This window comes from Artemia franciscana, chromosome 13, assembly GCF_032884065.1.
Source record: "Artemia franciscana chromosome 13, ASM3288406v1, whole genome shotgun sequence".
Lineage (NCBI taxonomy): Eukaryota > Metazoa > Arthropoda > Branchiopoda > Anostraca > Artemiidae > Artemia > Artemia franciscana.
Window position 1 is genome coordinate 16390772 of NC_088875.1, and position 16329 is coordinate 16407100.

Genomic DNA, 16329 nt, shown 5'->3' on the forward strand with positions numbered 1-16329 from the left:
AAATTGCGAATATACAACATTCTTGGCTTTCCCATTGTCTGTCCATATACAAAGCCGTATGTACTAATAATGACGTCATATGCAAACGCTCTTTTTACAAACAAACAAACATGCATACACACAACTCGTTTTTATATAGATAGATAGATAGATAGATAGATAGATACAATACAAATTAACTACGTAAAACTTGTGAATATACAACAGTCTTCGCTGTCCCATTGTCTGTGCGTATAAATAGATTGTCAGGTTTACCGACCCTCAAAGATGCAACATACAATTGTACATTGGTAAAGCAATCTGTATTAAGATCAATACCACATTTTTCTAATGATTGACCTTGAGCTTTGTTAATGGTGATTGCAAATGCTAATCGAATTGGGAATTGCAATCTTTTAAATTGAAAAGGCAGATCTGTTGGAATCATGGGAATGCGAGGAATAAGAACAGCCTCACCCTCAAATGGCCCTGTCAAGATTGTGGCATCTATTAGGTTTTCCATTGTTTTTTTTACGGCAAGTCGAGTGCCATTGCAAAGCTTTGGTGGGTTTATATTTCTTAAAAGTATTATTGGTACGCCTATTTTTAGTTGTAGCACGTGTGGTGGAAACCCTGAAAGATCTATGCAAACGCTCTTTTTACAAACAAACAAACATGCATACACACAACTCGTTTTTATATAGATAGATAGATAGATAGATAGATACAATACAAATTAACTACGTAAAACTTGTGAATATACAACAGTCTTCGCTGTCCCATTGTCTGTGCGTATAAATAGATTGTCAGGTTTACCGACCGCTTCATTTGGTTCCAAAACTGTGTCGACTGACTTGTAAAGGACTGCCTGGTCTTGAATCTTGGTCAAAACAATATTGTTGATTTCGTGGACGTCTATATTTTTGGGTGCGAGAATCGCTCTTTCACTTAGCCATTTATTATTTTTATAATTTTTTAGAATATTCGGAAATACTTTTTCAATCAATTCATTTTTGGACGTCACTAAATTACAGAAATCAGCAGGTAGTTGTATACGTCCTGAAATTGAGTCTACTGGGAGCTTTCCGTTTCCCATTGCCAGCAATTGATCTGAAAATGTTTGACCAGAGTCATCGTTTTGCAATCGGACACGCATATTTGTAGTTAATTGTAATGTTTTTACGTGTGCCCATAAATTAGAATTTTTCAGGCAAGCATTCATTTCGTCTGCAGGAGTTGATCTAGGTATTATAGGTAATGTTTGCCTGAAATCTCCCGCAAGCAATATTAAGGTGCTGCCAAAGGGTTTCGACTTCCCTCGCAAATCTTTCAAGCATTGATCCAGAGCCTCGAGCGATTTTTTGTGTACCATTGTGCACTCATCCCAAATAATAAGTTTGCATTGCTGCAATACTTTACCCATCCCAGATGATTTGGAAATATTGCACGTGGGAGTTTCTGTAGAATGCAAGTTCAGAGGCAATTTCAAAGCGTAATGAGCAGTTCTTCTACCAGGCAGCAATGTTGCGGCTATTCCGGACGACGCAATTGCCAACGCTATATCATTTTTAGATCGAATTGATGCCAGAATCAGTTTCATCACAAACGTTTTACCAGTACCTCCTGGCGCATCCAAAAAGAAAATTTCTCCAACGTTGTTATCGACACAATGCATTATCGTATCATAAATGTCTTTTTGTTCCGACGTTAACTTGGAAATGTTATTTTGTACATACGACAATAGATCACTCGTACTGTAACTTTGTTCACGATCCAATTCTACACATGTCGAAACAGCAGCGATACGGTTAGGTGAAGGCATTCCCAAATCCTGAAGAGGTTTGTTTGCCATACTTATGCACAAATCTTCTATAACAACTAAAGTGTAGTTATAAATTTCTGATGTAAAATCAAAAGTCATGTCTGACGTCTCTAACTGTTTTCGATGAAGTATATCTTCGGACATTTTTGACTTATATTTTTCCCATAACTCTGTAGGAGCTGATGGAGAGCAAGTTGTTAAAATGATGCCAAACAATGCACGAATTTGACTTGGGGTTGACGTTTCGCACGCGTCATTGATGCAGTTATCCCAGTGTTGGTCATTCTCCAATAAATTCAGAGCTTGGCATGCACTACGGTAAGTGTCATGTATAGTACCATTTACAGTCCTCAAATACTCAAAGGATGTCGGACCGGGTACATTCACCAAAAGCAGGCGTAGAAAGAAGCATTCATGTTGATTGGGGTGAACGGTGTAGAGTCTTCCTAGCGTGGTATCTTTGAAGATGGTAGGTTGGCCGTCGACTGACTTACCCTGTTTTCGACGTTCAAATACTTTATTTTTAGTATTCCACGTTTAATACGAAGGCACTTCAGTATACAGCAGTTTTTTTGCAAAAGAATCATTTTTGCAAAGCGAAAAAAAAGCTGTTAATGTAGTATCCGGTGGATTCAGGACTCTTTGTTGCACGTTGGTTTCCGTGAAATAAACACGTTGACCATTCTGTAAATGTACCGCTAAGTGAACAACAGCTGGACTACGTTCATGTATCGGAAATGAAAGAATTCGCCAAACAGCTTCATTACTGCTTATGTATCTTCAAGCCTGATATTCTACGATTTCATCGAAATCTTTGATTTCGGACTGCAAGCCAAAAACTGCCATGTCACTGCCTTTGTTGACGTATTTACATATGTATTTGATTGCCTTTACGGAGTTACAGTATTCAACGTTTATGTGTGCATTAAATGTTTTTGATAATAATGGGGAATATGGAACAACCCACTGGTTATCTACTTCGATGGTGGTACCGTTACGCTTCTTTATTATTGCTGTTTTACCGCCATCTTCAGTAGATCTTCTTCTATATTGTGGGTAACCATCATTGCCAGTAATTGTTTTGGGTACTAAAAGTCGAGGATATTGCTTTGTGCACCTTCCTTTGGCCATGCATGGTGAATTTTCGTTCAGTGCACCGCAAGGTCCATGTATCATATTTTTTACAATAATATCATGTAACCCCTTATCGACATTTTTATCAGGTATTTCAGCGGAAATCACATTACCAATTTCGTTTGAAGTAATTTTTTTATGTAGCCAGATTAGTATATGTGCGTGTGGCAAACCTCGTTTTGCCATTCCACTGAGTACATCCAGCATCGCACTGACCCAAACACTTCATGTTTTACAAGGTAGTTTATCAGTGATTTCAACTTTTGCCGGAAGACACGTGCCGTAATGTCATGCCTATGAACCGCCGATTGTCCTTGAAGTAAAAGCTGCAGTATCTCGTCCCAAGATTGATTACATTTAAATGTAATAAATAAATCTGGACGACCATAGAGACGAACATACGCAATAGCATCTTGAGCATATTCATGCATATGACGGGGACTGCCAGCATATGACGAAGGTAAAATTGTTAATCTTCCAACGTTTGTGGTATTACCGTCATTTATAACTGCATCTCGCAAATGAATGTATTGTTCAGAGCGGAGCTTGGTCTGATTCAGGCGGATATATAGCAAACGTTCTGATTCAATTTTAGCATACATATCCACGACAAATTGGTGAAACAATTCACGGCATTTTAAAATATAATTTTCTTCATCCTGCCGAATCATTAGTCTATAGGAATAATAATGCATTGCACTGCATTTCTTATTCATTTCTTTGTTAGTGGCTGGATTCATCAATTTAATATTAAAGTGATAGCCGTCGGCTCCATCCCAAAAAATGATAGGATATTGTAGGGCATCGTAGCATCGATGAGTTTCAGCAATTCTTAACAACTGAGCGTTTCGCTTATGAAGAATAATATCTCGAGGTAAAAACTGATCACCGACCATAACGATTGCCACTTCGTCGATAGTCGGAGCATTGTATCTACGCACATGTTGGCCAGGAGGCGTTTTGTCAGCGGAAATAACAATTTTATGAGTATCAGTAGGCATCAAATCGATGGCTGTTTTGAACAGACGCACTAAATTATTATTTTCGTAGAAAAGATGTTGCAATTGGGAAACGATTGTCCTTTCAACGTTGGGAGAAATTTCGCAACGTGCATTCAATTCAGAATTTCTATCACTGATGAAGTACAATTGTAAAAATTTATGATTCTCGCCTGAGAATGGTAGAAGGGACCCTGCTTTATGATAAATTTGCCCTTTTACTTTGAAAGTAGACATAAATTGATCTGGATTTTCGATTTGGGCTCCAAACAACGTCATTTGGAAACATGAGTTGTATTGTCAGATTTTTGACAAAAAACGCTTAGATTCTGACGTAGTTCCAGTAAGGAAAGTCTTCAATGGCTCTGGTGGTGCAGCCAATAGAGGAAGTTTAACTTTTCCTGAGGCGCAACACATTCTCATTGTTTCACCATTGAATTTCAAGGCCTTGCAATAGGGACAAATTTTAGACATTGTCCCGATTTGAACACATCTACTCAAGCTATAATCATCGACTGGGTTGTACCTGAATGCCAGGCGATAACTTTCAGATTGCTCTGATTCCTCGGCACGCTTTCTTTTCTTACTTTCTCTATCAGCAGCAAGCCTGATTTCTTGCTGTTCTTGTAATTCCTCGGCACGCTTTCTTTTCTTACTTTCTCTATCAGCAGCAAGCCTGATTTCTTGCTGTTCTTGTGATTCCTCGGCACGCTTTCTTTTCTTACTTTCTCTTTCAGCAGCAAGCCTGATTTCTTGCTGTTCTTGTAATTCCTCGGCACGCCTTCTTTTTTCACATTCTCTTTTAGCAGCAAGTCTGCTTCTGCGTTGCTCTGGTAGTTCCTCGGCATGCTTTCTGTTCTTTCTTTCTCTATCAGCCTCAAGCCTGTTTCCCTGCTGGTCTTTTGATTCCTCGGCACGCCTTCTTTTTTCACTTTCTCTTTTAGCAGCAAGTCTGCTTCTGCGTTGCTCTGGTAGTTCCTCGGCATGCTTTCTGTTCTTTCTTTCTCTATCAGCCTCAAGCCTGTTTCCCTGCTGGTCTTTTGATTCCTCGGCACGCCTTCTTTTTTCACTTTCTCTTTTAGCAGCAAGTCTGCTTTCGCGTTGCTCTGGTAGTTCCTCGGCACGCTTTCTTTTCTGACTTTCTCTATCAGCAGCAAGTTTTTTGGCATAGACTCTTTGAGCATCTTCATCAGTCATTGTAAACATAAACATTAATAGATTTCTACGCGAACATATGTCTTATATAACTTGAATGACGTAACCTTCAAGCAAAAATGACGGCAACTAATTTCATGACGTCAGCCGAAACATGACGTCACCTGATCCACAGATCCACAGATCCACAGACAGACAGACAACTTATTTTTATATATATAGATAGATAGATAGATAGAAGGATATAAAAATGTCTGTGTGTGTGTGTCTCGAGTGACGTCATGTTTGTGTGTCGACTGACGTCATGTGTGTCGACTGACGTCATTATAAGGATTGAGCTGTATGCGTCATGAAGTTGTTTGTCGACTGACGTCATGTTTGTCAACTGATGAAATTACATACCAGGACACCGGGACATAAATGACGACCGGGACACAGGGAATATAAATGACGACCGGGAACCTCAAAGAGAAATTACAGGCTGGGACACCCGGACACAAATCACGACCGGGACACAGGGAATATGAATGACGACCGGGACACAGGGACACAACTACAACGGGGACGCCGGGGGCACAGGCGGGATTTATAAATGACGACCGGGACACAGGGATTGTTCGAATAGAAATTACAGACCGGGACACCGGGACACAAATGACGACCGGGACACCGGGAATATAAATGACGACCGGGACACTCAAAGAGATATTACAAACTGGGACACCGGGACACAAAAGACGACCGGGACACAGGGAATATAAATGACGACCGGGACACTGGGACACATCATTAGAATAATGAGGTATAGATCTGAATACGGATTGTTTTTCCCATGGACAATTATATGTTGCATGTTCAAGAGTCAGTAAACCTGACAATCTATTTATATGCATAGACAATGGGCAGCGAAGAATGTTGTATATTCGCAAGTTTTACGTAGTTAAAACATATATATATATATATATATATATATATATATATATATATATATATATATATATATATATATATATATATATATATATATATATATATATATATATATATATATATATATATATATATATATATATCTATATATATAAAAATAAGTTGTCTGTCTGTGGATGTGTGGATGGGTCAGGTGACGTCACCTGAAAAAACTGGATCAGGTGACGTCAAAACTGAAAAAACTAAAAAAAGGCAAAAACTACAAAAAAAACTAAAAACTAATAAAAAAAATAAAAAAGCTAAAAAACTAAAAAAACTATAAAGGTAAAAACCAATAAAAAACTAAAAAAAAAACTGAAAAAACTAAAAAAAGGCAAAAACTACAAAAAAAAACTAAAAACTAATAAAAAAAGTAAAAAAGCTAAAAAACTAAAAAAACTAAAAAAAACTAAAAAAAGGTAAAAAACTAAAAAAAATAAAAAATAAAAAAAACTAAAAAAAAGGAAAAAACTGAAAAATAAGCTAAAATAAAGGTAAAAACCAATAAAAAACTAAAAAGAAAAAAAGGAAAAAACTAATAAATGACGACACTCAAAGAGAAAGCGACCAGGACAAAAGGAATGTTCGATTAGCAATCAACAAAGCACCGGGACACAGGGAGTATAAATGACGACCAGGACATAAGTAAAAAAAAAAAACTATCTATATATATAAAAATAAGTTGTCAAACTAAAAAAAGGCAAAAACTACAAAAAAAAACTAAAAACTAATAAAAAAGCTAAAAAACTAAAAAAAACTAAAAAAAAGGCAAAAACTACAAAAAAAACTAAAAACTAATAAAAAAAATAAAAAAGCTAAAAAACTAAAAAAACTAAAAAAAGGTAAAAAACTAAAAAAACTAAAAAAAACTAAAAAAAAGGAAAAAACTGAAAAATAAGCTAAAATAAAGGTAAAAACCAATAAAAAACTAAAAAAAAAACTGAAAAAACTAAAAAAAGGCAAAAACTACAAAAAAACTAAAAACTAATAAAAAAAGTAAAAAAGCTAAAAAACTAAAAAAACTAAAAAAACTAAAAAAACTAAAAAAAGGTAAAAAACTAAAAAAAATAAAAAATAAAAAAAAACTAAAAAAAAGGAAAAAACTGAAAAATAAGCTAACATAAAGGTAAAAACCAATAAAAACTAAAAAGAAAAAAGGAAAAAACTAAAAAAAAATTTTCATCTAAAAAACTAAAAAAAACTAAAAAAGGTAAAAACTAAAAGAACTAAAAAAGAAAAAAATAAATGACGACACTCAAAGAGAAAGCGACCAGGACAAAAGGAATGTTCGATTAGCAATCAACAAAGCACCGGGACATAGGGAGTATAAATGACGACCAGGACATAAGTAAAAAAAAAATTAACAAAACTAAAAAGAAGGTAAAAACTACAAAAAAACCAAAAAGAAAAAAAAACTAAAAACTAATAAAAAAACTAAAAAATCTAAAAATCTAAATAAACTAAAAAAGAAAAAAAAAGGAAAAAAATAAAGGAGAAAAACAAAACTAAAAAACGAATGTATATACAGACCGGTACACCGGGATACAAATGACGACCGGGACACAGGGAATATAAATGACGACCGGGACACAGGGACACAACTACAACGGGGACACCGGGGGAAACAGGGGGATATAAATGACGACCGGGACAAAAAAACTAAAAAGAAAAAAAAACTAAAAACTAATAAAAAAATTAAAAAATCTAAAAATCTAAATAAGCTAAAAAAGAAAAAAAAAGGAAAAAAATAAAGGAGAAAAACAAAACTAAAAAACGAATGTATATACAGACCGGGACACCGGGATACAAATGACGACCGGGACACAGGGAATATAAATGACGACCGGGACACAGGGACACAACTACAACGGGGACACCGGAGGAAACAGGGGGATGTAAATGACGACCGGGACACCGGGACAGGGAATGGTCGATTAGCAATCACCATCAACAAAGCTCAAGGGCAATCATTAGAATCATGAGGTATAGATCTGAATACAGATTGTTTTCCCATGGACCATTATATGTTGCATGTTCAAGAGTCGGTAAACCTGACAATCTATTTATATGCAAAGACAATGGGACAGCAAAGAATGTTCTATATTCGCAAGTTTTACGTAGTTAAAACCATATATATATATATCTATCTATATTCACAGGTGGGACATAGGGACACAACTACAATGGCGCGTAACTATTATGGCGCGTAACGACTTACGCGCGCGGGGGGGCTTGGGGGGGGCGCGAAGCGCCCCCACCAACTAGGTGTTGGGGTGGCGCGAAGCGCCACCCCAACAGCTAGTATATATATATATATATATATATATATATATATATATCTATTCACAGGTGGGACACAGGGATACAACTACAATGGCGTGTAACTAACAGCTAGTATATATATATATATATATATATATATATATATATATATATATATATATATATATATATATATATATATATATATATATATATATATATATATATATATATATATATATATATATATATATATATATATATATATATATATATATATATATATACATATATTTAAATATATACATATATAGTAGTAGTATTCACTGTATAGTAGTCACTTCACAGCCCTTATTGACGGATCACACTTTGAATAATTCTTATAGGCAAAATAGAGTTTAAGGGGCTGACAAAGCAGCCTAGAATGGAGCCTTATTAAATAAAAAAAAAATATTTACGAAAAGTAAGGAGCGACATTAAAACTTAAAACGAACAGAAATTAGTTCGTATATGAAAGGGGCTGCTTCCTCATCAACCCCCCGCTCGTTACGCTAAAGTTTGACTCTTTCTCTTAACTCTACTTTTTAAAACAGTAAAAAACTTTAGCGTACAGAGCGGGGCGTTGATGAGGAAGGAGTCCCTTTCATATACGAAGTAATTTCTGTTCGATTTAAGTTTTAATGTCGCTCCTTACTTTTTGTTAAAAAAATTTTTATTATTTAATTTCTGAAAAAATCTGACGTTTTTGAATCAATGCATGTTTTGGTACTTGATTTTGCATATTTATTTTTTTTGGCTAAATGACTTTCTCATAGTTTTGAGAAAAAAAGGAGCGGGGGAGGAGACCTAGTTGCCCTCCAATTTTTTGGTTACTTAAAAAGGTAACTAGAACTTTTAACTTTCTACGAATGTTTTTATTAGTAAAAGATATACGTAACTTACAAATTAGCTTACGTAACGAAGTTCTGTATTCTCATATTTTTATTACGTATATGAAGAAGTTCACCCCCTCGCTCTTTACACTAAAGCTTAAATTATGTCCCAATTTCTTAAGAATGACCCCTGAATCACAAAAGCCGTTGAATAGATAGTTGAAATTATTAAAAATACTTTAGCGTAAAGAGCGAGGTATTAGGAGGAGGTGAGCCCATCATATGCGCAATAATTTCTGTTCGTTTTAAATTTTAATGCTTCTCCTTACTTTCAGTTGAAAAACTTTCTCATATTTATTTTTTCATTGTTTTTTTTTTTAATAATGCTCGAAAATCCTGCGCTCCCTTCATGAAAATTTTCTTCCCCATTAAAAAGTCCTCCTTGGAAAGTTCCCCCAGCATATCCCCCTCTTATCAACCCCCCCCCCCCCCACAACCTAAAAATCTCCCTGAAAACGTCTGTACACTTCCAAATAACCATCACTATATGTAAGCACTGGTCAAAGTTTGTAACTTGTGGCCCTTCCCAAGGGGACTGTGGGGGAGTAAGTTGTCCCCAAAGACATAGTTATAAGGTTTTTTGACTACGCTGAATAAATCTCAGAATTTTGGCTTGGTGACTTTGGAAAAATAATTAGCATGGGAGGGGGCCTAGGTGCCCTAAAAAAGTTTTTGACCACTTAAAAGGGGCACTAGAACTTTTCATCTGCATTAGAATGAGCCCTCTCGCAAGATTCTAGGACCACTGGATCCATACGATTACCCCTGGGAAAAAAACAAACCAACATACAAATAAACACGCATCCGTGATCTGCCTTCTGGCAAAAAATACAAAATTCCACATTTTTGTGGATAGGAGCTTAAAACTTCTACGAAAGGGTTCTCTGATGCGCTGAATCTCATGGTGTGATTTTCGTTAAGATTCTATGACTTTTAGGGGTTGTTTTCCCCTGTTTTCTAAAATAAGGCAAATTTTCTCGGGAAAGGCAAAATTTGTAACTTTTGATGGGTTAGACTAAACTTAATTAAACTTATATATTTAAAATCAGCATAAAAATGCCATTCTTTTGATGTAGCTATTGAAATCAAAATTCCATTTTTTAGAGTTTTGGTTACTATTGAGCCAGGTCGCTCCTTACGACACTTCGTTACGACGAACTGTTTGATTAAACTATTACTTATTTTTCTTATTAATATATTTTTAGTTGAAAGTAACTTCTACATTCTTGTTGTTCTGCATGTCAGCGGTCAGTGGCAGTTTAACCATTGAGTGCTATTTACAATATAAGCCCAACTCAAGTGTCACAACCGGTTTGTTGATGGGGGTAAGTTGAATTGTGTAAAACACTGAACAACGCTTAATTAAATAGTACTGATTTTTGTATATTGCATAGGCTCATATTGCTTTTTAACACTCATAATACTTATCTACGCTGATTTGTTTGTACTTTTGATGAAACTTCTGATTCTAATTAAACTTCCCATGCAGTTCATGTGTTGCTCTTAACAAATTGGGAAAAAAGCTTATTTTCTTAACGTAAAGAGGGGGAGGGGGTATTGAGAAGAAGACGGTCCTTTTTATGTATAGAATGATTTCTGTTTGTTTTAAATTTTAACTTTATTCCTTACTTTCAGTTGAAAAAACTTTTTTTTTTCATTTGATTTCTGATGTGTTTTTCAATTAATGCCGGGAAATCTACCTCCCTCTTCATGGAATATTTCCTTCTTCTCGACAAGAAATTACGCCGTGGAAAGCTCCTCTCACGTAAAATACTCAATCTGGCTGGATTAACCGTAGACAGTTCCATCGTCGCTACAGATTCCCCACTAGAAAATTTCTTGTGGATAATTCGACCCAAAAAGTTCTTCTAATTATATTTCCATTAGAAAAAATACCGGGGATTTATTTTATTTCTGACCCTTTTTTCAAGTCTTCCGAGAATTTCCCTTATGTGGAGCATTTCCTCCGTGAATTTAACCCCCTCTTTCTCGACAGAAAAATCCCTGACAGAATTCCAGTCCTACTTAAAATTTCCTCAGGGAGATTCTCAATAACATTTCCAGAATTTTGTACATGAATTCATAAACAACATATATAATTTCCACTAGAAAGCTCACCCTCAGAATCTTCTACCTTTCGACAGTGAATTACTCCCTTAGACCCCCCCCCCCTCCTTCTCATATATATGTTTTTTCTTCCCAAAAACAAATAGACTACTATAAACAAAAAAATATGTCAATTTCATAATATGCAGCCCTTTCTTCGGGGTCTGTGGGTGATCATATCATTCCGAAAGGCATATTTATTGGATCTTCCGACTATGCTGAAATAAATAAATATCCCAAAAAATAAACAAAATATCCAAAAAACCCAAGCTAATTACTAATTTATTTCCAATTTGTTACCAAAGGGGCCTAGAAGCCTAGATTCCGAGTATGTTGCTGTTCATCATTACTTGCTTTTTATATAGTTCTATTTAGCTTATAGGGACTCATGTACAACATTTTGGAATTTGGCCTATTTCTAAGAAGTGATTGCGTAGCCTTGGACTACTACCACAATTCAGTGGCGTCTTTAAAAAAGGACCTAAGTCCACTTTTTTTCCGAAAATGAGCTAAGCACATAGTTCGAAAGAAATCGAGGAGATCTATCGACTGGTCAATTAAAAATGGTCTTAATATTAATTTTGACCGAGTTCTAAATTGACTCACAAATATGGTAAAAAGATAATAAGTATCTTATTTTCCAAAAACAAATATTCCAAAGGCCTATCTTCTAAAATGCTCCTCTCTTTACGCTTTTTGACTCTTTGCCACAATTCTACTTTTTAAAACAATTAAAAACTTTAGCGTAAATAGCAAGGCACTGCGGAGTGGACAAACCATTTCAAATGCAGGATAATTTATGTTAGTTTTAAGTTATAATGTTCCTCCTTACTAGCACTTTAAAAAAACATGTTTTTTTTTATTTAATTTCTGAACGTTTCTGAATTAATGATTGTTTTGATTTTGACTCACCGCAAATGAATAATTAAAAAGGAACTTGCATATAACATAAAGATTGGTAGTGTTCAGTCAAAATAGTTGGCAATAGCAAATTAAGAAAATCAATAATTTATTCAATAATTAAAATTTAGAAATATATAATATAAAAATAAAAAATAAATAATATATATATATATATATATATATATATATATATATATATATATATATATATATATATATATATATATATATATATATACATATATCTATATATATATATATATAATATAAAAATAATAAATATATATATATATATATCTATATATATAAAAATAAGTTGTCTGTCTGTCTGTCTGTGGAACAGGTGACGTCATGTTTCTGTGTCGGCTGACGTCATGTTTTCGACTGACGAAATTACGAAATTACATTGGGACACAAATGACGACCAGGACACCGGCACATAGGGAATATAAATGACGACCGGGACACTCAAAGAGAAAGCGACCGGGACACAAGGAATGTTCAATTAGCAATCACCATCAACAAAACACCGTCAACAAACCATCACAAATGACGACCGGGACACAGGGAGTATAAATGACGACCAGGACATAAGTAAAAAAAAAACTAAAAAAAAGGTAAAAACTACAAAAAACTAAAAAAAAACAAACTAAAAACTAATAAAAAAACTAAAAAAGCTAAAAAACTAAAAAAACTAAAAAATAAAAAAACTAAAAAAAGGAAACAAAAAGAAAAATAAAGGAGAAAAACAAAACTAAAAAAATAAAAATAAAAAAAAAACTAAAAAGAAAAAAGAAAAAAAAACTAAAAAAACTAAAAAAATGTAAAAACCAAAAAAAAACTAAAAAGAAAAAAAGGGGAAAAATACAAAAATTTATCTCATCATTTACCATTTCAAAAACGAATGTATATACAGACTGGGACACCGGAATACAAATGACGACCGGGACACAGGGAATATAAATGACGACCGGGACACAGGGACACAACTACAACGGGGACGCCGGGGGCACAGGGGGATATATAAATGACGATGGGGACACAGAGAATGTTCGATTAGCAATCACCATCAACAAAGCTCAAGGGCAATCATTAGAATCATGAGGTATAACTAAAAAAAACTAAAAAAAAGGCAGAAAACTAAAACCTAAAAAAAAGACCAATTCAAAAACGAATGTATATACAGACTGGGACACCGGGACACGAATGACGACCGGGACACCGGGACACAAGGAATATCAATGACGCCCGGGACCCTCAAAGAGAATTCACAGACTGGGACACCGGGACATAAATGACGACCGGAACACATGGAATATAAATGACAACCGGGACACCGGGGGGCACACGGGGATATATAAATGACGACGGCGACACAGGGAATCGTCGATTAGCAATCACCATCAACAAAGCTCAAGGGCAATCATTAGAATCATGAGGTATGAGGTATATGCACAGACAATGGGACAGCAAAGAATGTTGTATATTCGCAAGTTTTACGTAGTTAAAAACATATATATATATATATATATATATATATATATATATATATATATATATATATATATATATATATATATATATATATATATATATATATATATATATATATATATATATATATATATATATGTATATATATATATATATATATATATATATATATATATATATATATATATATATATATATATATATATATATATATCTATATTCACAGGTGGGACATAGGGACACAACTACAATGGCGCGTAACTAATATGGCGTGTAACGACTTACGCGCGCGGGGGGGCTTGGGGGGCGCGAAGCGCCACCCCAACAGCTAGTATATATATATATATATATATATATATATATATATATATATATATATATATATATATATATATATATATATATATATATATATAAACTAGCTGTTGGGGTGGCGCTTCGCGCCACCCCAACACCTAGTTGGCGGGGCGCTTCGCGCCCCCCAAAGCCCCCCGCGCGCGTAAGTCGTTACGCGCCATATTAGTTACGCGCCATTGTAGTTGTGTCCCTGTGTCCCACCTGTGAATATAGATAGATTTATATATGTGTTTCAAACTACGTAAAAATTGCGAATATACAACATTCTTGGCTTTCCCATTGTCTGTGCATATACAAAGCCGTATGTACTAATAATGACGTCATATGCAAACGCTCTTTTTACAAACAAACAATGCGAGACAAACAAACAAACAAACTTTTTACAAACAAACAATGCGTTGGAATCATGGGAATGCGAGGAATGAGAACAGCCTCACCCTCAAAAGGCCCTGTCAAGATTGTGGCCTCTATTAGGTTTTCCATTGTTTTTTTTTTTACGGCAAGTCGCGTGCCATTGCAAAGCTTTGGTGGGTTGATATTTCTTAAAAGTATTATTGGTACGCCTATTTTTAGTTGTAGCACGTGTGGTGGAAACCCTGAAGGATCTATGGAAATTAAAAATTCAGATGGATAATTAACAGCTTCATTTGATTCCAAACCTGTGTCGACTGACTTGTAAAGGACTGCCTGGTCTCGAATCTTGGTCAAAACAATATTGTTGATTTCGTGGACGTCTATATTTTTGGGTGCGAGAATCGCTCTTTCACTTAGCCATTTATTATTTTTATAATTTTTTAGAATATTCGGAAATACTTTTTCAATCAATTCATTTTTGGACGTCACTAAATTACAGAAATCAGCAGGTAGTTGTATACGTCCTGAAATTGAGTCTACTGGGAGCTTTCCGTTTCAATTGCCAGCAATTGATCTGAAAATGTTTGACCAGAGTCATCGTTTTGCAATCGGACACGCATATTTGTAGTTAATTTTAATATTTTTACGTGTGCCCATAAATTAGAATTTTTCAGGCAAGCATTCATTTCGTCTGTAGGAGTTAAACTACGTAAAAATTGCGAATATACAACATTCTTGGCTTTCCCATTGTCTGTGCATATACAAAGCCGTATGTACTAATAATGACGTCATAAGCAAACGCTCTTTTTACAAACAAACATGCATACACACAACTGGTTTTTATATAGATGGATAGATAGATAGATACAATACAAATTATCTGCGTAAAACTTGTGAATATACAACATTCTTCGCTGTCCAATTGTCGCTGCATATAAATAAATTGTCAGGTTTACCGACCCTCTAACATGCAACGTACAATTGTCCATGAGAAAAACAATCAGTATTAAGATGTATACCATATTTTTCTAATGATTGACCTTGAGCTTTGTTAATGGTGATTGCAAATGCTAATCGAATCGGGAATTGCAATCTTTTAAATTGAAAAGGCAGATCCGTTGGAATCATGGGAATGCGAGGAATAAGAACAGCCTCACCCTCAAAAGGCCCTGTCAAGATTGTGGCCTCTATTAGGTTTTCCATTGTTTTTTTTTACGGCAAGTCGCGTGCCATTGCAAAGCTTTGGTGGGTTGATATTTCTTAAAAGTATTATTGGTACGCCTATTTTTAGTTGTAGCACGTGTGGTGGAAACCCTGAAAGATCTATGGAATTTAAAAATTCAGATGGATAGTTAACCGCTTCATTTGGTTCCAAAACTGTGTCGACTGACTTGCAAAGGACTGCCTGGTCTCGGATCTTGGTCAAAACAATATTGTTGATTTTGTGGACGTCTATATTTTTGGGTGCGAGAATCGCTCTTTCACTTAGCCATTTATTATTTTTATAATTTTTTAGAATATTCGGAAATACTTTTTCAATCAAATCATTTTTGGACGTCACTAAATTACAGAAATCAGCAGGTAGTTGTATACGTCCTGAAATTGAGTCTACTGGGAGCTTTCCGTTTCCAATTGCCAGCAACTGATCTGAAAATGTTTGACCAGAGTCATCGTTTTGCAATCGGACACGCATATTTGTAGTTAATTTTAATATTTTTACGTGTGCCCATAAATTAGAATTTTTCAGGCAAGCATTCATTTCGTCTGCAGGAGTTGATCTATGTATTATAGGTAATGTTTGCCTGAAATCTCCCGCAAGCAATATTAATGTGCTGCCAAAGGGTTTCGAATTCCCTCTTAAATC

The 16329-nt window shown here is 34.9% G+C and overlaps 1 protein-coding gene across 1 annotated transcript in view; it reads left to right on the forward strand.

Moving 5' to 3' along the window:
* Window positions 1-16329, forward strand: part of LOC136035089 (uncharacterized) — a 138125-nt gene that overhangs the window by 76445 nt on the left and 45351 nt on the right. The window contains exon 4 of the mRNA XM_065716674.1: window positions 10457-10576. Coding sequence (XP_065572746.1) covers window positions 10457-10576 — 120 coding nt within the window. The remainder of the gene's footprint in view (window positions 1-10456; window positions 10577-16329) is intronic.